The sequence below is a fragment of the Schistocerca gregaria genome, chromosome 11, assembly GCF_023897955.1.
Source record: "Schistocerca gregaria isolate iqSchGreg1 chromosome 11, iqSchGreg1.2, whole genome shotgun sequence".
In the NCBI taxonomy this organism is placed as follows: Eukaryota; Metazoa; Arthropoda; class Insecta; order Orthoptera; family Acrididae; genus Schistocerca; species Schistocerca gregaria.
Genome location: NC_064930.1, coordinates 65,824,079 through 65,848,830, shown reverse-complemented (window position 1 = coordinate 65,848,830; position 24,752 = coordinate 65,824,079). Strand labels below are relative to the sequence as shown.

Sequence of the window (24,752 nt, the reverse complement as noted above, 5' to 3'; positions counted from 1 at the left end):
CAGATTCAAAATATGGATTTGTTTTCAGAGTGCTTGCATGTGCATGAACCTTCAGTCGAAGTGAAGAAGGATTACAAGACCAGATGAATGGAATGAACAGTCTAATGAGTACAGAATGTAGACTTAGAGTAGACTGAAAAATGATCAAAATACTGGAGTCACAGAAATTAGATAACAATAAATTTAACATAAAAATTAGGGATTACACAGCAGACAAAGTTAAGCAGTTCTGCCACATTAAAAGTAAAATAATACATGATGGACGTAGCAATGTGGACATGAAATGCAGAACAGCGCAGGCAAAAAGGGTATTCCTGGTCAAACAAAATGGTTCTGATGTCAAATATTTGCCTTAAACTGATGAAGAAATTTCTGAGAATGTATATTTAGAGCTCAGCATTGTATGGTACTGGATGATGGCCTATGTAAATTGAAGCTTTTGAAACGTGGTGCTATAGAACAATGTTGAACATTAGGTGGACTGATAAGACAAGGAATGAGAAGGTTATCTGGAGGTTCAGCAAAGAAAGGAAAATGGGTCACATATTGAAACCATTAAGAAGAAAGGACAGAGTCTTAGGACATGTAAGACATCAGGGAATAACTTTGATGGTACTACAGGGAGTCATAGAGGGTAAAGCCTGTAGGGAATGAGAGTGATTGGGATACAACTAACACTTGAGGTTGTAACCAGCAAATGCTACTCTGAGATGAAGAGTTGGCTCAGAAGACGAATTCATGGCAGGCTGTATCAAATCCGTCAAAAGGTAACCATGTATAATAGCTGAATACTGCTAGAAGTCTTAAAACCGATGGCTAAGGTAATCGAAAAATGGAGATATTCTTCATGTGAGACAGATGAAAGAAACTGACTTGTGTGGTTAAGTAGGGTCAGTGATGTTGAATATTAGGAGGTCGATAAGGACCCATAAGCTGGATGTGAACAAATAAAGCTGTGTTTCATTTGAGTGATGTCTCATGATTTCAGAACAAGCGTTAAACGCAGTTCCCTATATGTATAGGTCACAGTGTGCAGGCTGATTTAAGTATTCAGTTCAATTTTTGATAGGCAGCCGTGTATCTGGCTCCTGGGAACTTGGATGAACATTATTATTAAAAATGAGGAATGAAAAAGGGAGGGGGGTGTACACACTGCAGACAACTGGAGGTATGTCTCCTAAGAGAGATAAAAGAGAGTTTTATTTATATCATGTAAAACTATTTATTATTATGGGGCTAACTTGGACACCAGAAATAATTAGAAAAATTTCAGAGGTTCATGCAGTTGGTGCATTTTTGTTTCCTTACATGGCATTCAGTAACCTTTTTATCTTGATGTTTGATTTTTAAACAAAAAATGGAAGTATGCAATGGGGAAAGATGCTTGGTGAACACTGTGAACAACAAAATAGTGGTAATATTCTTCTCGGGTATGCAGCCGGATCATAACGTCTTCAAGACACAATATTTCCGCGGTCCAACTGGCCGCCATCTTCAGGTGAGAGTGCTGGTGCACGATCTCGCCGGAACTGACTTCCCAGCGCAAGTGGCGGCCCCTATATAGGCCGCAGAAGACCCACAACGCATGCGCGAGAAGGTGCCGCAACCGCCCTCTAGCGCAGTAGACATACCCCGCCGCCAGTGATGGAAAGAGGCGAAATCGAGATATCGCTGTCAAAAATTAAAAATAAAAATAAATAAAATTTTTTTTTTATTCCGACGATAGAACCACAGACCATTGTTTTTTAATGTCAGATAACACTGGGTCCCAAGTCTTACTTAAAAGAAAACCCTTGTCTCTATTAATAAGATTGTCAGATAACCGAATCTCTATGGATTCTTTTAAAACACAGTCCCAATAGCGAGATGCAGGGGCAACCATTTGTGTCTCGTCATATAGTATTCTGTGTCCCTCGGTGAGACAGTGTTCCGCCACTGCAGACTTCTCAGGTTGAAGCAGCCTTGTGTGCCGCTGATGCTCAACACATCGCTCCTGAATGGTCCGGATTGTGTGACCAATATAAGCCTTGCCACAGTGGCAAGGGATCTTGTACACACCGGGCTTCCTCAAACCCAAGTCATCCTTAACAGAGCCAAGGAGCGCTCTAATCTTGGGTGGTGGACCGCGGAAATATTGTGTCTTGAAGACGTTATGATCCGGCTGCATACCCGAGAAGAATATTATCAATTATTACGCCGGGAAAGCCTTCGTAGTCACAACAAAATAGTGTTAATGATGTCAGTGTCTCAGGGATGCAAAAACACGTATGAGATGTGCAGCAGCATCACAAAAAAATCATGCAATGTCAGCGGTACATCAAGTCTCTCTTCCAACCAAATAACTGTCAGAAGTACACCATCATCAGCCCCCTAATAGGAAATCAGAACTGTAACAGATGTCATTCAAAACTCTATATTCACTTCATACTGAAACACCAAAGATGAAAGCATGAGAAAGGTAATGGTTGTGGAGACCTTGACTTAAGCGGATAGGGGATATGTGCACCTGTCTTATTCATCTCAACTCCTAATTTAATCACATGAGACATAAGAGCTATTAATGTTCCTATTTTGGAATAGGGATATGTCTTCATTAGCAACAACAAGAATTCTGCAGTTCTTTATGTTCTAGTGGATTTACATGGACACTCTACTGAGAACAATGGGAATTGGCTACATGCTTGTATTGTGCACATGTTGTATATGAAACAAAATTTCTGCATGGACAAGAGGGTCATATCTGAAGAGCAAAAAACTTTGGTCTTACTGAAATCAACAACATAAAAATGTACGAATACCTGTTTCATCATATTTGTACAGTCTATATCTTTGATTTTACTAACAACTGACAGAAACATACCACAACTTATTTCCATATTTAGCATACATTTGTCACAAAACATTTCAGGGGCTTGGTTTTATATCTTCAGGTAAAAATCTTGCATTTAGTTCTTCGTAATAGCTCCTCAAACTCAATCAGTTTCTCCGTTATTATTATCATAATGACTTATCTTGCAGCACAACTGAGAAACATTACATGATATATCAAGTGGTTAGTTAAAGCAACTACACTAGAGTAATATGAAATATCGAATCAATAAAGTGCACAGAAAAAGAGGACACATGCAGTTAGTATTTTACAATTGAAATTGGAAATGTGAAGTCCATTTGACAGTATCATGGTGAATTTCTACAAATAAACGTTTGCATGAAGTCTATAACAGATGCCATATGCTTCTTTAATTATTAAGTGGTTGCCGTCACAGAAGCAATGTCAAAATATAGTATAATTAAAAATGAGATTATATTTTTCATTGTATATAAAATATTGCTAAAATAAAATTTAATATTTGACATAATATTTTTCGTTTTTGTCACTAAATCTTATCGGTCATCAAAATCTACTTAATCCAAACATTTGAGTCCACAAAGTTTGACTTACAAAACAATGTTTCTCATATAATTCCTTGTAAGATACACTAGATCTGCTCATTAAATTTAAGGTAAAACCTACAGTAACTAAATATACAGAACATTCAGGGTTTTTACATTATGTGGTTAAGAAGACTTACTGACATTTATTATGTGTTCATGATTTAATTGGACTAGACATTTCATTGCACTAGATGTTCCATTCGGTAAAAGCTGATTGATTGCAGTACCTGACATTTTTACCTAAATGAACTTTGTGGGTCCCGATATTTTGATTTACTAACAAAATAGGTCTGAACACACATTTAGAACCTTAAACTAAAATAAAAAACTACAATGACTAAAAAATTTTTACAATATTATATAAGTGAACTAATGCAATCTCAGCTTATTTGCCAAAATGGCTCACATATCAAATTTTTGACTAAAACATACTACTTCTAGACATGTAAATATTTAAAACATACAACTTTCTGACTGCATTTTGCTGGCTGTTGCTCCTCATGGAGAGAAATAAATTCAGTGTCCCCCATCAAAAGAATACCAGTATTAAGAAGGAAATGGAATAATAGAATTTTCCCAGTGCAAAATTAGTACAAATTTACAGTTCAATGATGTTTAAGAATGTAAACTGTTGTTCACCATAAAACTACCAAGTCTTGCAAATTCACAAGTAAGGGTAGAGTGACTGAAAAGTCTATATACACAAATGTAACAACAAGAGAAGAACGTTAACAATTTTTAACAGCTATCTATGTTTCCCTACAAGAGTAAACATTGAGTTGTAAATAACTAATTTGTGCACATAATACTGCTAGAGTACACATACAATTTAAAATACTGTTTGTAAATATTTGCAATAATGATCTGGTATCTTGGTCCAAGATTATAAGGCCAAACGTTCAGAAGAAGTCATCGTCTTGCGACAACATATGCGCTTAGGCGTTTATACAGACACATAGTGTACAGACATTATATTAATTTGCTCCATATGTTTCTCGTTGTATTAGAAAAAAAGACTATTTGAGGGCACCACACAACCTCTTTTGTATCCCAAAAAGTTTTTCAATGTTATGGTCCCCATAATTAAGTACAGTGACACACGAAATGAACATGTATAGTTAAATAGCTTGTGGTAGTTCATTTCCAAAATAGATGGACAGGGTTTTCATACTGCATTGAATATCAGGTTAGGTTTCTCTTTGTACACTACAGTTCATTTCAGAATTAATATATCATCCTACTCATCACAAACATTTTCTACATACTGCAAGCTGCAGCTAAAACATTCTTGTCTTTTGGTATAGGAGAAAGTATGCCATATATGGCACCCATTTCATAGCCAAAAACTAATAAAAAAAAGTCTGACAGTGCACAACAGCATATGTAAAGAGCAATATAAAAGATAAAAATACTATGAACCACCTAATACAGAAATACAGCAACAGGCCATCTGGCCTACTACTCATCATAATTTTTCCATTTGCGGTGACATTATTGTACATGTTTCAAGTTCTCATTTAAGGCTGATAGTGTTAAAGCCAAGTGGAACTCAAAATCACAGCATCAGGAAGAACTTAATATACTGTGTGTTCTTAGAACCAATCCTGTTTACCTCGTATCAGTCACTAATTCACAGAATATATGCACACAGTAGGTTACCGATGCACTATCAGAAATGTTTATACAGTATTAGGTGCAAGGTTCTACACTAATCAGAGGACATCAGAAAGTGAATCCTGAGCAGAAACATTTCCTTTTACAGCTAGAAAGCACCTGTCTTACATTACATTTCTAAAGAATAAAAATGAGTACACTTTGTAAAAAGACAGACACCATGTCACCATGTCTTGCTGCAACAGTGTCCACCCTTGGTGCAATGTCACACAATGTTTCCAAACTTTCCTCACTCTGCTGATCTTGCAGTCGAATAAAATACTGTAGAGGTATTTCCAGATTGGTCATCAGACATTCCTGCAGAAGAAGAAAGCGCTTGTTAAAATTCTTCTCTGCACATATTTCTTTTATAATGCTCGTATGCACACACACACACACACACACACACACACACTTAGAAAACACACAAAAGCAATGTACAGAAACACAAATCCCGACATATAGAATCACATGAAAACACACATGGACAGAAAACAAACTATCATGTATGCACAGAAATGCACATGTACAGAAAAACATTCAAACAGATACATACAGAAAGCACACATACATATATACAAAAAGTATGCCAACAGACATGGATAGAAAACAGAGTAACACATACACAGAAAATGCATTAACAGACGTGTACATAAAACAGACACACGTAAAAGCACAGAAACAAGCAAGCACAGATAGAAAACACAGAAACACACACATACACAAAACATGAAAACATAAATGTACAGAAAATCCACAAACAAACACGTACAGAAAAAAAAACAGAAACATACATGCACCAAAAACACGCAGAAAGACATACAAAAAATACAAACAGATAAGTACAGACAACACACATGTAGGCATTTACCTCACAGGCAACGGATACACAGGGAACCAGACAACTTTATCACACAAAGTAAATAAAACAAAAACAAATGTGCATGGCTGGAGAGCCAATTCTGTTTGAAAACAACCAGACTGGAACCAATAGAAAGTATTTTATTTGGTATTTGCAGTCATGGCAGCCACATTGTTATTAGGTGAGAAAGAAAGGAGGGGGGAGGGGGATCCACATCTACATCTGCATCTACATCCATACTTCGCAAGCCACCTGACGGTGTGTGGCGGAGGGTAGCTTGTGTACCTCTATCGGTTCTTCATTCTATTCCAGTCTCGTATTGTTCGTGGAAAAAAGGATTGTCGGTATGCCTCTGTGTGGGCTCTAATCTCTCTGATTTTATCCTCATGGTCTCTTCGCGGGATATACGTAGGAGGGAGCAATATACTGCTTGACTCTTCGGTGACGGTATGTTCTCAAAACTTCAACAAAAGCCCGTACCGAGCTACTGAGCGTCTCTCCTGCAGAGTCTTCCACTAGAGTTTATCTATCATCTCCCTAACGCTTTCGCGATTACTAAACGATGCTGTAACGAAGCGCGCTGCTCTCCGTTGGATCTTCTCTATCTCTTCTATCAACCCTACCCGGTGCGGATCCCACACTGCTGAGCAGTAATCGAGCACTGGGTGAACAAGTGTACCGTAACCTACTTCCTTTGTTTTCGGATTGCATTTCCTTAGGATTCTTCCAATGAATCTCAGTCTGGCACCTGCTTTACCGACGATCAACTTTATATGGTCATTCCATTGTAAATCACTCCTAATGCCTACTCCCAGATAATTTAGGGAATTAACTGCTTCCAGTTACTGACCTGCTATATTGTAGATAAATGATAAGGGACCTATCTTTCTATGTATTAGCAGCACATTACACTTGTCTACATTGAGATTCAATTGCCATTCCCTGCACCATGCAACAATTCGCTGAAGATCCTCTTGAATTTCAGTACAATTTTCCATTCTTACAACCTCTCAATATACCACAGCATCATCCGCAAAAAGGCTCAGTGAACTTCTGATCTCATCCACAACGTCATTTATATATATTGTGAATAGCAACGGTCCTACGACACTCCCCTGCGGCACACCTGAAATCACTCTTACTTCGTAAGACTTCTCTCCATTGAGAATGACATGCTGCGTTCTGTTATCTAGGAACTCCTCAACCCAATCTAGGAACCCTTCAATCCAGTAATCTTTGGTCAACATACCTGACAGGTGCAATTTGACATGAGGTTTATTCAGGTGTCACTGCTCACTCAATGGACTGTAGGGGACAATAGCTGTGGTAGTTTACGTAGCGGTGATGAGATTAGTGCAATATTAAAACATAAGGTGCAGGACAGTAACAGGCAGACAGACAGACAGACAGACAGAGCGGTCCACTCACGAGCCATCAATGGGGGAATCCATGACAATGGCGTCCTTCATCCTCTGCAGTCCACCGGGTGGCCTCCTCTGGTGGTGCTGGTGGCGGTGGTGGTGGTGGTGCTGGTGCTCCAGCGGCGTCGGCGATGGTGTCGCTGCCCTTGGTGTCGGAGTCCCACTCGCACCTTGGCTGGACTCGGGAGTTCTCGCAGGGTGCACCATCTGTAGCATAGAGGGGAAGTACTCTTGTGGGGCTACTGCATCTGTGATGGGAGCCAGCAACATGGGGGCTCATGATGTGGATGTAAAAAAAAAAACTTCTGAGATGAGCAGACTCTCAGACCTGTCATCCATTTTAAACACTGAATACAACAGTGCTGCAAAAAATCATGGTCTCCAGTTTTCAGTATCTTCGTTTTAAGACTTGCCGCATGTAAAAGAATATTCAACAATCAGCTGGATTTTGCCAGTCTGGCGATAAATTATATCATTTTGAAGTGAGCACAAAATTAGGTGCCTATCTGACCGCTTGTTTTAGATTGTTGTTGTTGTGGTCTTCAGTCCTGAGACTGATTTGATGCAGCTCTCCATGCTACTCTATCCTGTGCAAGCTTCTTCATCTCCCAGTACCTACTGCAACCTACATCCTTCTGAATCTGCTTAGTGTATTCATCTCTTGGTCTCTCTCTACGATTTTTACCCTCCACGCTGCCCTCCAATACTAAATTGGTGATCCCTTGACGCCTGAGAACATGTCCTACCAACCGATCCCTTCTTCTGGTCAAGTTGTGCCACGAACTTCTCTTCTCCCCAATCCTATTCAATACTTCCTCATTAGTTATGTGATCTACCCATCTAATTTTCAGCATTCTTCTGTAGCACCACATTTCGAAAGCTTCTATTCTCTTCTTGTCCAAACTAGTTATCGTACATGTTTCACTTCCATACATGGCTACGCTCCATACTAATACTTTCAGAAATGACTTCCTGACACTTAAATCTATACCCGATGTCAACAAATTCCTCTTCTTCAAAAACGCTTTCCTTGCCATTGCGTCTACATTTTATATCCTCTCTACTTCGACCATCATCAGTTATTTTGATCTCCAAATAGCAAAACTCCTTTACTACTTTAAGTGTCTAATTTCCTAATCTAATTCCCTCAGCATCAGCCAACTTAATTCGACTACATTCCATTATCCTCGTTTTGCTTTTGTTGATGTTCATCTCATACCCTCCTTTCAAGACACTGTCCATTCCATTCAACTGCTCTTCCAAGTCCTTTGCTGTCTCTGACAGAATTACAATGTCTTCGGCAAACTTCAAGGTTTTTATTTCTTCTCCATGGATTTTAATAACTACTCCAAATTTTTCTTTTGTTTCCGTTACTGCTTGCTCAACATACGGATTGAATAACATCAGGGATAGGTCTACATCCCTGTCTCACTCCCTTCCCAACCACTGCTTGCACTTGTTTCTCATTATGTAATGATATTTCTCATTACTACAAAGCTTTCACTTGCTTTGTTGGGTTTTCTTATTTTATAACATTGAATTATACGCATGAACTTACATTATTTATTAACTATAGCTTGGGGCGACTTTCTAACTGGAATAAGATGCCTGCAGTTGATTCAAATTTTGAAGCTTGGATCCAACATAAACAACATGATGTAGGTAAAGAGAGAAATTGGAACAAAGACAAGATTTTGGATGATTCTGATGCTGATTCTGTGGTACCTGATAGTCACCATGATACAGAGAGTAATATTAGTGCATAAAAGGTGCTACTGGAAGAGCCTGTTGTGATCCGGGCAACAGGTAATTCTTCACGGCAAAATGGTAATTTCAAATGGTAATGTTCAGAACCTGTTAGAGCAACATTTTGAAAGGAAGAATGTCTGGACTAAAAGGAAAAATGGAATTTTGGCTCAAATGGCTAGTAAATCTCAAATATGGGAGAACTTATTTGATGACAACTTATTAGAGGCATACCATAAGACAGAATGTAAAAGTGTATAAGTGCACCAAATGTGATCAGATAGTTTGCCTGGAATGTAGCAGGAAGATTTGTGTTGAGATTATTATCTTCATTTACATTTTCTACAGTCTTTCATTTATGCTAATGAATATCATGACTGGAGTAAAAATATTCAGTCATCATGTTTCGTGTTCATTCTGACAAATGTAATCAAAGGCATTGTTACAACTGCTGAATAGTATTGCATCTACTTATAATATGAAATAGAGACCACTTTACTTCATTTTTGTTAGCTAATGTGGGGGTTATGTGATAAGAAACATTATGTCTACAAGAACACAAATTTGGTTTCGGGTTAATCGTTAAAGCTGCATAACATACAGTGACCATGCACAACAAATTACGCCGACTCCTCCTGCACTGTTTTTAAACGACGACGTATTGCCAACAGATGGTCACAGTGCAGGCCTGTAAAATTTTCTGCCTCTACTGTCAATCCACCAACGTTATGCTCTACAAAGGTGCTTTGGTGATGGAAAAACTGTGTCTGAAGTATGAATTATTGGAATGTTCTTCCCCCTCACCATTCAAGAGATTTGTCACTCCCTGACTTCCACCTACTGCCCTCTGCCATGCACCTCACTGTAGTGTGCAGAGTATTGATGTAGATGTAGATACTCCATTATCAGAAGAAACTTGTGGCTTGAAAAAAGTTTACAGAGAGCCATTAGTGAGTGTTTTTCAGATTTTCAAGAACCACACATAAGAGATTGAATTTTCTCACTGTGAAAATCATCTGATCTGATGCAGTGACTTTAAAGAGGTTTATATTCCGACATAGATCTAGATCTGAGAACAACCTCCTTTTAACTTGCGAGGAAGTTTCAAAACATGGCACACTCCCCTGCAGAGTGAAAGGTGTGGAAACAATCTTCTATGTTGTTGTTAAGATAGTTTTCAGCAGTATCCTTTCTGGCACATCACTAGTCCATCAAAGTGTGCAGGAGAACCTCTGTGGTATTTGGAATATGAGAGATGAGTGATAGCAGAAGTGAAGCTGTGGGGTGTGGCATCATATGTGTCTGGATAGTTCACTCGGTAAGGGCAAGCTCCCACACTGGAACTCGTTTTGGAAACAGTTTTGATGTGTCAGTAAGATCTTTTTTTAAAAAGTCTTTGATTGACAGGTCGACAGATCTCACCTTTTCCTAGTAAACGGGTTTTGTCACATTTCTTAGTGACATGTGTTTAGTTCATAGATAACAGTTAGTGGACAAACTAGCTAAACGTCTTTGAACATCTGTTAATTCCACAACACACTCTGATTGAAACACTCATTGAAAATAAACAGGAGGAAATATGAATGCGTTTCTCTGTCCTATATTTGGCTTTTTTTTTAATGAAGTCGGTTGATCTTCCCTGAAAAAAAGGGGAAGGTGATTTCACCTGCCAGAAAGTTAATTGGCAGCGTCCTTGGCAAGTGGAAGTGATTCCCCTTACTGGTTTATCGATTACATTGTAAAGGATAAAATAATTCTTGAATGCTTTGCACATCTTTGACAACTAGTTGAGAAACTATTTGAGAAGCATGGGCAATGAACGAAAAGAACCAGATTTCATCAAGACAATGCACCTGTTTAGTCAGTGGGTAATATTGAGTTATTTGAAACACAGAATGTTGCAACATTTACTGTATTCACCAGATTGGAGCCCATGGAGCATCATCTAGTCTGATGTCTAAAATATTTTTGAGTTGGTTAGAGTCTAATGTAGAGGTTATGGAAACAGTAGATAGATGTTTTCTAAGATTTCCAAGATTTGTGGAATGTACTCACTACAGGATGTTACAAAAAGGTACGGCCAAACTTTCAGGAAACATTCCTCACACACAAAGAAAGAAAATATGTTATGTGGGCATGTGTCCGGAAACTCTTACTTTCCATGTTAGAGCTCATTTTATTACTTCTCTTCAAATCACATTAATCATGGAATGGAAACACACAGCAACAGAACGTACCAGCGTGACTTCAAACACTTTGTACAGGAAATGTTCAAAATGTCCTCCGTTAGCGAGGATACGTGCATCCACCCTCCGTCGCACGGAATCCCTGATGCGCTGATCCAACCCTGGAGAATGGCGAATTGTATCACAGACGTCCACAATACAAGCACGAAGAATCTCTACATCTGGTACCGGGGTTGCGTAGACAAGAACTTTCAAATGCCCCCATAAATGAAAGTCAAGGGGGTTGAGGTCAGGAGAGCGTGGAGGCCACGGAATTGGTCCACCTGTTGTTGAGAAGCGTACGAACACTTCGACTGAAATGTGCAGGAGCTCCATCGTGCATCAACCACATGTTGTGTTGTACTTGTAAAGGCACATGTTCTAGCAGCACAGGTAGAGTATCCCGTATGAAATCATGATAACGTGCTCCACTGAGCGTAGGTGGAAGAACATGGGGCCCAATCGAGACATCACCAACAGTGCCTGCCCAAACGTTCACAGAAAATCTGTGTTGATGACGTGATTGCACAATTGCGTGCGGATTCTCGTCAGCCCACACATGTTGATTGTGAAAATTTACAATTTGATCATGTCGGAATGAAGCCTAATCTGTAAAGAGAGCTTTTGCACTGAAATGATGATTGACACATTGTTGGGTGAACCATTCGCAGAAGTGTAGCCGTGGAGGGCAATCAGCTGCTGATAGTGCCTGCACACGCTGTACACGGTACGGAAACAACTGGTTCTCCCGTAGCACTCTCCATACAGTGACGTGGTCAACGTTACCTTGTACAGCAGCAACTTGTCTGACGCTGACATTAGGGTTATCGTCAACTGCACGAAGAATTGCCTCGTCCATTGCAGGTGTCCTCGTCGTTCTAGGTCTTCCCCAGTCGCGAGTCATAGGCTGGAATGTTCCGTGCTCCCTAAGGCGCCCATCAATTGCTTCGAACGTCTTCCTGTCGGGACACCTTCGTTCTGGAAATCTGTCTCGATACAAACGTACCGCGCCACGGCTATTGCCCCGTGCTAATCCATACATCAAATGGGCATCTGCTAATTCCGCATGTGTAAACATTGCACTGACTGCAAAACCACGTTCGTGATGAACACTAACCTGTTGATGCTACGTACTGATGTGCTCGATGCTAGTACTGTAGAGCAATGAGTCGCATGACAACACAAGCACCGAAGTGAACATTACCTTCCTTCAATTGCGCCAACTGGCGGTGAATCGAGGAAGTACAGTACATACTGACGAAACTAAAATGAGCTGTAACATGGAAATTAAGCGTTTCCGGACACATGTCCACATAACATCTTTTCTTTATTCGTGTGTGGGGAATGTTTCCTGAAAGTTTGGCCGTACCTTTTTGTAACACCCTGTAGAAAAGTTTTTAACAAATTACATTGTCCTGAAAGGGGATTAAGACGATAGAACAGGGTGTTCCTTACATGAAAAGTACATTCTTCCACTATCTCCATAAGCACTTTTATTACTGCAAATATTTGTAATGGGAAGTAGGATGGAGAGAGGGGACGTCAGAAGTAGAATGTGGAGAGATTTGGGGGGGGGGGCACAGAGAGAGAGAGAGAGAGAGAGAGAGAGAGAGAGAGAGAGAGAGGGAGAGAGAGAGACGGTTGTACAGTAGGAGGAAAATGGCCGGATTCTGGCACTGGTTACAGTATGCACTACTCACCTCGACGTTGACAGCCTCTAGGGGCACAGCCCGGGGAGAGAGTGGAGGTGTCCCCCCTTGGGGGTAGTAGCCCCCTGTACCCAGGTACAGCTGGCGCTGCCCCTGGGGCTGTGGCTGAGATGGGCACGAGGGCGCACGGCGCCACTCATACACCACCTCCTGCACCGGCTCCGCACCTGAAGATGAAACAAAAGTTAGAAACGTTCTTGTCTCACTACTGCCCCAACTGGTACCGAGCACACCATCACAGCCAATTCTCTCTAGTTCACAGTAAGTGACCTTGATCCTAGGTTTTGTGCGGTATATATTGACCCGCTGTGATAATCACATGCCTAATAGGGTATGGTCGACCTTTTGTACACGATTCTGCGTGGCACAGCTTCGGTAAGTCCTCTGTAGGTTTATAGACGTATGTGGCACCAGATGCCTATGCACACGTCACGCTGGTCCCGTAAACTACACTAGCGATTTGGGGCACAGGGGTGGTCTCCGATACTGTCCAGGATGTGTTCCAACGAGTTCAGATTAGGCATCGGCCCTTTCTGGCCGAGCGGTTCTAGGCGCTACAGTCTGGAACCGCGCGACTGCTACGGTCGCAGGTTCGAATCCTGCCTTGGGCATGGATGGGTGTGATGTCCTTAGGTTAGTTAGGTTTAAGTAGTTCTAAGTTTTAGGGGACTGATGACCTCAGATGTTAAGTCCCATAGTGCTCAGAACCATTTGAACCATTTTTGAATCAGATCAGGCGAATTTGGTGCCGAAGAGGTCAACGTGAGTTCACTATCATGCTCCTCCAACCACTGCACCAGGATTTCGGCCGTGTGACATGGGCAGTTACCATGCTGGAAAATGCTGCTGCTGTTAGGGAAGACATGGATTGCATTAATGTTTACATACTCACAGCTCCTATAGCGTATTCAGTTACTTATTCTTGCTTATTTTACCTGACCAGATTAGGGCTTTATACATAACAAACACAATAATAACAATTGGAATAATTAATAATAATGTTGGTGTGTAAGTTCACAGCATTTTTGTTTTCCAAGTTGGTATTACGTTAGCTATCAGTTTATTTATAGATTGTCACTTTTTATTTGTAGTTTACTATTGCTATCTGAGTTTACATATTATCATTTTGTCATTTGGATATTGTGAACAGAGCTGTGGCCGCTAGAAAATGGAGCTCCAAGTGGAGAAATCAGAACACTTGGTGTGTAAGTTCACAGCTTTTTGTTTTCCATGTTGGTATTCAATTAGCAATCGTTTTATTTATAGACTGTCACTTTTTATTTGTAGTTCACTATTGCTATTTGAGTTTACATATTAATATTTTGTCATTTGGATCTTGTGAAAAGAGCAGTGGCCGCTAGAAAATGGAGTTGCAAGTGGAGAAATCAGAACACTTCCGACTTCCGTTTGACTTCAGGAAATGGGAGACAGCAGTGAGGGCAGTAACTTACTTTTGCGCCATGTATGGGGATAATGCCATTGGACAGAGCGTGCCAAGAAAATGGTTTTCTCGTTTTATGGAAGGCCGTTTTGGCATTACCGACTCTCCACATTCCAGAAGATCTTCACAGTTTGATGAAGATCGTTTAAACGCATTAATCCAGTGTACTCGAGAACTGGCAAATGTGATGAACTGATCATGACTCGACCGAAACGCATCCTATCAATGACTGCCGACTCTAACAGCCAGTCTGTAACTTGAGTGTACAATCAGTATGCTTCATGTAAAATGGTACATCTTCGGTTATGCCAAAGTTATTAATTTATGTATTAATATCAACGTTCACTGACATTGTAAAATTACTGAAAGATAGTAGTTAACAATCATTTTCTGATCATTGCTGGTAAATTAAATAAAAATTTAGTTTCTATAGGGAATCATATAACTATCTTGGCAAATGCCTTTCTGAGATTGGTGTCTGAAATACTCCTCTGTGATACAGGGGGATTGAGTCAGTAATTAAATCACTGAAGACTAAGGACTCTCTTGAAGATGATGGAGTGCCTAGAGAATATTAAAGTACTGTGCAGCACATGTTAGCCCAGTACTTAACCACATTTGTAATTTTTTCCTTTAGGAATGGCCAGTTTCCTGAACGATTAAAGTACTCAGTAGTAAAGCTGCTTTATGAAAAGGGAGAATGGGATAATGTAGACAATTTCAGACCTATTTCTATGCCATCAGTGTTTGCTAAAGTTATTGATGGGCTGTGTATGCAAGGACCATTGAGCATTTTATATCACATGATTTGCTATCAAATGTACAGTGGCTTTAGAAGTCATTTAACACATAAAAATGCTATATTTTCTTTCCTCTGTGAGGTACTAGATGAGTTAAGCAACACGTTTCGGACGCTAGGCATATCTTTTGATTTAACTAAGCTGTTTGAATTTGATGATCACAAAATATTGCTCCAGAAGGTGGACCATTACAGAAAACGGGGAGCAGCTCACAATTGGTTCACCTTTACTTCAACAACACACAGCAAAAGGTCATTATTCACAGTGTTGAGAATGGCTGTCATGTGGGGTCTGTTTGGGGTACAGTCAAATGTGAGATGCCTCAGGGAGCAGTGTTGGGGCCACTACTTATTTATATAAATAATATGCCCTTTAGTAGTACCGATAACTCTAAAATAGTCCAGTTTGCTATGACACTAGCGTAGTAGTAAAGGATGTTGTGTGCAACATTGGCTCATTTCAAAGAGTGGAGTTCATGACCTAGGTTCCTGGCTTGTCGAAAATAAACAAACACTAAATCACAGTAAGATATAGTTTTAATTGTACACAATTGGCATAAGTTTACTGAAACTGAACAGTGGAGGTTTCTAGGTGTTCAGATATATAGTAAGCTGTTGTGGGAAGTCCACGTTCTAGATCTTGCTCAACGATTTAATGCTGTCATTTTTATTATTCGAACGGTATCTGAAGTAAGTGATCGTTCGACATGAAAATTAGTCTGCTTTGCTTATTTTCATTCGCTTATGTCGCATGGTATTATATTTTGGAGTGACTCATCCCATTCTAAAACTATATTTTTGGCTCAGAAATGGGCGGTTCGGGCAATAATAGGTGGTGTATGTTCGCAAACCTCTTGTTGACACCCGTTCACTAGCTGGGTATTTTGACATTGACCATATAATTAAATTGCATTCTTGTAGAAATCATCTCAGTTATGCAACTAGATCTGTGATTTTCTGTCAGAGAGGTCACATTTCGTAGTAACTGACTGAAAGTCATTGAGCAAAACAGAACTGATTTCTGGCGTTCCCCAAGGTAAAGTAATAGGCCCTGAGGTGTCCCTTCCTATATAAATGATTTAGGAGACAATCTGAACAGCCATCTTGGGTAGTTTGCAGATGATACTAACGTTCATCAGCTAATAAAGTCACCAGAAAACCAAAACAAATTGCAGAACCATTTAGGAGAGACATCTGTATGTTGCGACAATTGGCAATCGAAAAATAAGAAAATTGTGAGCTCATGTGCTGAAAGGAGTTGTTTAAAGTCCGGTTACACGATGAATCAATCAAGTCTAAAGGCCATACATTCAAATTAATACATAGGAGTTGCAATTACGAACAGCTTAATTATAAAAAACACGAAGACAGTGTGGAGAAGGCGTACCAAAGACTGCGTTTTATGGGCAAAACAATTAGAAAATACAACAGATTTACTGAAGAGATTGCCTACAATGCGCTTATCCCTCCTTTTTTGGAGTAGTGTTGTGTGGTGTGGGATCCTTACCCGATAGGATTCACGGAGTGCGCCGAGAAAATAAAGGAGAGAGTGGCAGGGACGTAGTACATGATTTGCTGTGGACGTCATTGAAACAAAAACATCTCTCGTTGCGGTGGGATCTCCTCAAGAAATTTAAACCACAAACTTACTCTTCGAAATGTGAAAAAATTTTGATGACGCTGGGCGACATATGGAGAAGTTATGATAGCACTAAAATAAGGGAAACAGAGCCCGCATGGGGTGCTTGTTTTTTTACGCATACTGTTCGAAAGTAGAATAATATAGAATTATTGTGAAGGTGGTTCGATGAACTGATAGGCACTGAAGTACGATATGCAGAGTAGCCAAGTAGATGTAGATATGGCGAGATGGCGACTGGCATAAAACTGTTCGGTGACCGGCATAAAACTGTTTCTCGACTGGCAAAGAACTGTTTGGCGACTGCCATAGAACTGTTCGGCGACTGGCATAAAACTGTTTCACGACTGGCATAAAACTGTTCGGCAACTGGTATAAAACTGTTTCGCAACTGGCATAGAACTATTTGGCGACTGGCATAGAACTATTTCAGCGATTGGCATAAAACTGTTCGGCGACTGACGTAGAACTATTCGGCGACCGACATAGAACTATTCGGTGATTGGCATAAAACTGTTCTGTGACTGGCGTTACTGTTCGGTGACTGGCGTAAAACTATTTCGCGACTGGCATAAAACTGTTCGGCGACTGGCATAAAACTGTTTGGCGACTGGCTTAAAACTGTTTGGCGACTGGCATAAAACTGTTTGGCGACTGGCATAAAACTGTTTGGCGACTGGCATAGAACTATTCGCCGACTGGCATAGAACTATTTGGCGACTGGCATAAAACTGTTCAGTGACTAGGGTAAAACTGTTTCGCGACTGGCATAAAACTGTTCGGAGACTAGCATAAAACTGTTCGGCGACTGACATAGAACTATTCGGCGATTGGCATAAAACTGTTCGGTGACTGGCGTAAAACTATTCGGGGATTGGCATAAAACTGTTCGATAGGTTGAGGGGGAGACGTTTCAGCAGCAGCGTGCGACGGCATCTTCAGGCGAGCGTACCTTGCGGCAGTAGGCAGCCGGCGCTGCCCCCGGAGCTGACGCCGCTGGACGAGCGCACGCTCTCCTGGCTGCCGCCCCCACTGCCCGCCCCCACGGCCGCCGCCGCCCCCGCAGCCCCCGGCTGCTGCTGCTGGCGGCCGCAGTTCCAGGACAGCCTCTTGTGGATGCTGCAGTCGCGCGACTCCTGTTTCTGAAACGTGACACACGCAATGCACGACTCACTTTACACCCTCTTCACACATCAGTGCTACAGACACGTGACATAAGTCACGCGACAGCGATATGAACGTACACAGACGGCGGCAGTATCGCGTAAACACGGTATAAATGGGCAATGCTGGTGGAGCTGTCATTTGTACTCCGGTGATTCATGTGAAAAAGGTTTCTGACATGATGATGGCCGCACGAAGGGAATGACAGACTTTGAACGGACTGGTAGCTGGATGTAGATGCATGGGACAGTCCATTTCGGAAGTCGTTAGGAAATGCAATATTCCAAGATCCACAGTGCCAAGAATGTGCTGAGGATACCAAATCTGGTGGACAATGCAGTGACTGATGGCCTTCATTTAACGACCGACAGCAGAGTTGTCAATGCTAACAGACAAGCATCACCTCTGCAATATAACCTCAGAAATCAATGTAGGGTGTAAGGCTACTGAACCCGCTAAGACGATGCGGCGAAATGTGGTGTTGATGGGCTACGACATCAGACGATAGACGCGAGTGCCTTCGAGCCTTCGATATCAGCACGACATCGCCTGCAGTGCCTCTCCTGGGCTCGTCACCGTATCGGTTGGTGCCTAAATGACTGGAAAGCCGTGGCCTGGTCACGTCAAAACCAATTACAGATGGTAACAGCTGATGGTAGGGCTCGAGTGTGACACAGCCCACATGAAGCAATGGACCCACATTGGCAACGATGCACTGGCTCCATGGTGGTGTAGGTTGTGTTTACAAGGAATGGACTGGGTCCTCTGGGCCAACAGAACCAATCATTGACTGAAAATGGTTATGATCTGCTACTTAAAGAACATGTGCAGCCATTCATGCAATTTATGTCCGCAAACAATGATGGAATTATTATGGATGACAATGTGCAATATCACGAGATCACAACTGTTAGTGACTGGTTTGAATAACACTTGGGCAGTTCGAACGAACCTTTTGGCCACCCAGATCGCCCGACACGAACCCTATCGAACATTTATAGGACATAATCAAACGGGAAAAGTGATCAGTGCTATTATAATAACAATGTTAACAGAACGAGCAAAAAACATGTGGCATAAGAATTGGTACAGCACTGCGAGACAACAATGTACCTGTTACCATATGGTGTGGCCTATTAGATGGCATGTGCGTACATTCAGTGTGCAAGACTTGTCGCATCTGCATGGTTTCTCACTGTATACAGTAGACATTAAGCGTATTAGAGAACGAGACCGTAGCTAATATAGAAATATTTAACAAACTACGGTGCCAATGACGTACATTGTGTTTACTTTCATATACATAGTCATTACTATTATTATTATTATTATTATTATTATTCTTGATTGTAATAATTATTTTTTGATTGTTATAATGTTATAATGTTATAATCTCTATTTTTTTCTTTAACATCAATACTGTATAACACGTTATATGTCCTTAATGTTTTGTAGAAACTATAATTCGATCAATCTAAGTATGCCTGGTTAGGTGTAGGAGAGAGCCTGAAGGCTCTAATCGTGCCAGGTAAAATAAATGAATAAATAAATAAATAATCAAGAGTTCGTTTCGTGGTCAAAATCCTGAACATGCAACACTACATTAGCGTGCAGTCTACTCTACTTAATAGTTTGTAGCAGATGAACTACTCATTCAAAAACCTAGATATTTTTGTTTGTTTCGTGTCTCCCCCCTGTGAAAGGGAAGAACCGACTTGTAAAAGCCAGTACCGGTATTTTAGTTCCGAATAACCGTTTTTTAAATGTTTTTAGCCTCAGCTGTAGCAGGTGGTATTTTTTTATATTCTACTAATAACCAGGTAAAAAATCGAAATATGTATTAGCCACAGCAGCAATGCAAAAAATTTTGGTTTTTAAATAAACCTTTTTTTTAAAAAAGAAACGAGTAATTTTAATTTTCAAAATTTCTATTCCTTTGTAAATTTGCGTTATTATAGAAAACGGGAAAAGTGATCAGTGCTATTATAATAACAATGCTAACACAAGGAGAAACAAACATACGGCATAATAATTGGTACAGCATTGTTGAGCCAACAATGTACCTCTTCCCATGTGGTGTGGCCTATTAGATGGCATGTGTGTACATGCAGTGTGTAAGACTCGCCCCATGTGCATGGTTTCTCGTTGTATACTTCGGACATTATACGTATTAGAGAACGAGACCATAGCTAATCTGGAAATATTTAACAAACTACGGTGTCAATGAAGTACACTGCTCCGTTTGCTTTAAACGATTAAAAACGGGAGGAGGCTCAACAGTCTTGCGACATCACATGAGGAGAAAACTTTAAACTTCACAATTCATTCATAGTTCACAATGAAAATAGAAAGCAGCTAATGTGCTGCTCGTCTCTAAATAATATGCCTTTATCTGCTTGTAAAAACTTGAGAACGCAGAAATTAACACGAAAAATACGGTTCTTCAACGTCAGTTTTCACTCTTCAGCACTGCCTATTCGTAATGACCAAATGGTTGTATGATCCCTGGTTACAAAACGAATTTTGAGTAGAGTTTCAAAAAATTTGAATCAATAGGAGAACACTGGATACTTTTTTGTAGTATTAAACAATTTATCGCTTCTCAAAAATTGCACCGAATGATCGTAGTAGTAAGTTTTCTTTTATTGGCCTATTTAATTTAATATTTTGCTTCTTTGTATCTTGCAACTGGCGGAAACAAAATTTTTCAACCTTTGTTCGATTTCTACATTTATTATAGGATATAACAGGATTATGAAGCCAAAAATCGGTTATTTAGAGCGTTTTAACACTCGGGTAAACCGCCGTTAGAAAACACCGATGTAACCGAAAACCGATCATTTCAGCAATAATCGCCATCCTTAGTGCCTCCACGTGCTTGCGAATAGCCATGTCCCGCCATCGTTTCATTAGGAGGACATCAACAGTTGTAACTCTGTTCTGGATCATGAGGTCAAGGGTTCGATTCCCGGATGGGTTGGGGATTTTCTCTACTTGTGTACTGGGTGTTGGTGTTGTCCTCATCATTCCTCATTCGTGAAAGTGATTAGATTGGACGGCCTAAAGACTGGGGCTTTGTATGAGTTACAGTTGAAACAAATGAGCCCTCAGTCACAATTTTTAGTCTTCCTAACCAGATTTCAACACTTCTAAGAGTGCCCTCATCAGAATTTAAATGTTTAAAGTGTCCTATAACATAATTACAAATTTGTGGGAAAAGAAAATTTGTATATAAAAGTGTAAGTACTGACTATCAATACAAGACAGAAATGTTCAAATGCGTGTAAAATCTTATGGGGCTTAACTGATAAGGTCATCAGTCCCTAAGTTTACTAACTACACTCCTGGAAATTGAAATAAGAACACCGTGAATTCGTTGTCCCAGGAAGGGGAAACTTTATTGACACATTCCTGGAGTCAGATACATCACATGATCACACTGACAGAACCACAGGCACATAGACACAGGCAACACAGCATGCACAATGTCGGCACTAGTACAGTGTATATCCACCATTCGCAGCAATGCTGGCTGCTATTCTCCCATGGAGACGATCGTAGAGATGCTGGATGTAGTCCTGTGGAACGGCTTGCCATGCCATTTCCACCTGGCGCCTCAGTTGGACCAGCGTTCGTGCTGGACGTGCAGACCGCGTGAGACGACGCTTCATCCAGTCCCAAACATGCTCAATGGGGGACAGATCCGGAGTTCTTGCTGGCCACGGTAGTTGACTTACACCTTCTAGAGCACGTTGGGTGGCACGGGATACATGCGGACGTGCATTGTCCTGTTGGAACAGCAAGTTCCCTTGCCGGTCTAGGAATGGTAGAACGATGGCTTCGATGACGGTTTGGATGTACCGTGCACTATTCAGTGTCCCTTCGACGATCACCAGAGGTGTACGGCCAGTGTAGGAGATCGCTCCCCACACCATGATGCCGGGTGTTGGCCCTGTGTGCCTCGGTCGTATGCAGTCCTGATTGTGGCGCTCACCTGCACGGCGCCAAACACGCATACGACCATCATTGGCACCAAGGCAGAAGCGACTCTCATCGCTGAAGACGACACTTCTCCATACGTCCCTCCATTCACGTCTGTCGCGACACCACTGGAGGCGGGCTGCACGATGTTGGGGCGTGAGCGGAAGACGGCCTAACGGTGTGCGGGACCGTAGCCCAGCTTCATGGAGACGGTTGCGAATGGTCCTCGCCGATACCCCAGGAGCAACAGTGTCCCTAATTTGCTGGGAAGTGGCGGTGCGGTCCCCTACGACACTGCGTAGGATCCTACGGTCTTGGCGTGCATCTGTGCGTCGCTGCGGTCCGGTCCCAGGTCGACGGGCACGTGCACCTTCCGCCGACCACTGGCGACAACATCGATGTACTGTGGAGACCTCACGCCCCACGTGCTGAGCAATTCGGCGGTACGTCCACCTGGCCTCCCGCATGCCCACTATACGCCCTCGCTCAAAGTCCGTCAACTGCACATACGGTTCACGTCCACGCTGTCGCGGCATGCTACCAGTGTTCAAGACTGCGATGGAGTTCCGTATGCCACGGCAACACCGCGGTTCCTGGTGTGTCCGCTGTGCCGTGCGTGTGATCATTGCTTGTACAGCCCTCTCGCAGTGTCCGGAGTAAGTATGGTGGGTCTGACACCTAAATTATCCTAAGGACAAACACACACAGCCATGCCGGAGGGAGGACTCGAACCTCCGCCGGGACCATCCGCACAGTCCATGACTGTAGCGCCCCTGACCACTCGGCTAACCCCGCGCGGCAATACAAGACAAAGACAGTGCTTACATGTCACGTATAAAATAAATAACAGGTGTGAAGAGATTTGGTCACAATTTTTTTTAAAAAGATTGCATGAAATCCGATCTACTATGTATTGTTAGTCAGTACAAATTTTATTTTCCCATAAATTTGTAATTATGTTATAGGCCACTTTAAACATTTAAATTCAGATGGAGGCACTCTTAGAAGTGCTGAAACCTAGTTAATAAGACTAAAAATTGTGACAGAGAGCTCATTTGTTTCAACTTCAATTTATAAAAGGTCACTGAACCAAGCAGCCATTTTTTAAACTTTGTACTGAAGCAGAATAACCGGTTTCTGAAGTAACCAACTTTCGGGTTTTTATTCCTGTTATTTCCAGTAATAAACGTAGAAATTCAACAAAGATTCCGAAAAATTTGACTGCCTCAGTTTTAAGATACATACGAAAAAACCATTAAATTAAACAGGCAAATAAAAGGAAACATATGTCCGCACACCATTCGCTGCTTTTCTGGAAACGTGATAGGTGGTTCAATACTAACAACACAATCACCAGTATTCTGCTATTGATTCTAAGTTTTCTGCTCAAAAATCATTTTGTAATCGGGGATCATACCACTATTTGGACATTTCAAATAGTTATTGCTAAAAGCTGAAAACTGAGGCTGAATAACTGTATTTTTCGTGTTGATTGAACGTTTTCAAGGCCTACTAGCAGATAAAGGCATGTAGGCAATGGCAGCAGGTCAGCTACTTTCTGTTTTTATTGCAAACTATGAATGAACTGTTAATTTTTAAGTTTTCTCCTCAAATTATATCACAAATTCGTTGTGGCTCATCCAGTTTTTTCATCTTTTAAAGTAAATGGAGCATTGCATGATACTTCACTGATACTGCACTTCGTAAAACCTTCTACATTCGAGATGGTGTCATTCTGTAGTACAGCTGATGTTCGAAGATCGTAGTGAGAAAGTACAATATACATGAGCTGGGCAAGTCTCGCACAGTGCACATACATGCGTACCATCAAATAGGCCATGCCACGCCATAACGGATACACAGAGTGTTTGAAAAAGAACTCCAGAACTCCCTAGTTTCAACTATAAATTTAATCGGGAAATTAATGAAAAATTACATCTATGAGTACATATTATGAAAGAGAATTCTTTCAAGTTTTGTTTAATGTTAGTAGACGTCAACGTGGGAGCCATTTGTTGCCCTGCACACGTCGAGACGATATTTCTCTTCTCGCCACATATTCACCAACATTTCAGGTGTAATTTTTTATGTGGCTCCAAAAGAAAAACTCCAGTGGGGTTAACCCTGGGCTTCGCGGTAGCCAAGGTATTGGGCCAAAGCCCTTCCTATCCACCTCCTGGAAAGGGAGAGTCAAGCGCCGCACAGACATGTTTACTGTAATAAGGTGGGGCGTCATCTTGGAAAGACACAAGTCCCTTTTCCGCCTCAATATCGTCCATTTGGGGAAAGACGTACTCTGTCAACATGCCACATTAATATACTACCAGTTTCCTTGAAAGACTGTAGCCAATGAGGGAGACTTATTGCTGTAGCTGGTTCACCATCATATTGACGTCTGAAATTACGCTGCACTGTTATAACTGACTCACTCTTCACAAGCCAAATAACACACTGGGCATTGTGTTGCGGAGTACACATTGTTGCTGAGTTGCTCTGCAATGCACGTATGCCAGGACTGAAGGTGACGGAACAGAGGAAAAAAAAACAGCACTGATGCCGTCTCAAGGTCAAACAGACCTGCCTACTGCAGGGGAGGCAAACTTGGAGAGTTGATGAATGAAACACCACAAACTAGAATAGTGTATGTCACCTTGTACAGATTCTAGGAGACATTAAC

At 41.2% G+C, this 24,752-nt stretch overlaps 1 protein-coding gene across 1 annotated transcript in view; it reads right to left on the bottom strand.

Moving 5' to 3' along the window:
* Positions 1–1,972: 1,972 nt before the first annotated feature.
* The window catches only part of LOC126295469 (pleckstrin homology domain-containing family G member 5), a 1,663,439-nt gene continuing 1,640,659 nt past the window's right edge, over positions 1,973–24,752 (bottom strand). Inside the window, exons 25-28 of the mRNA XM_049988005.1 lie at positions 17,883–18,072; positions 13,043–13,218; positions 7,379–7,578; positions 1,973–5,406 (exon numbers count right to left, since the gene is read on the bottom strand). Coding sequence (XP_049843962.1) covers positions 5,397–5,406; positions 7,379–7,578; positions 13,043–13,218; positions 17,883–18,072 — 576 coding nt within the window. The 3' untranslated portion in view covers positions 1,973–5,396. The remainder of the gene's footprint in view (positions 5,407–7,378; positions 7,579–13,042; positions 13,219–17,882; positions 18,073–24,752) is intronic.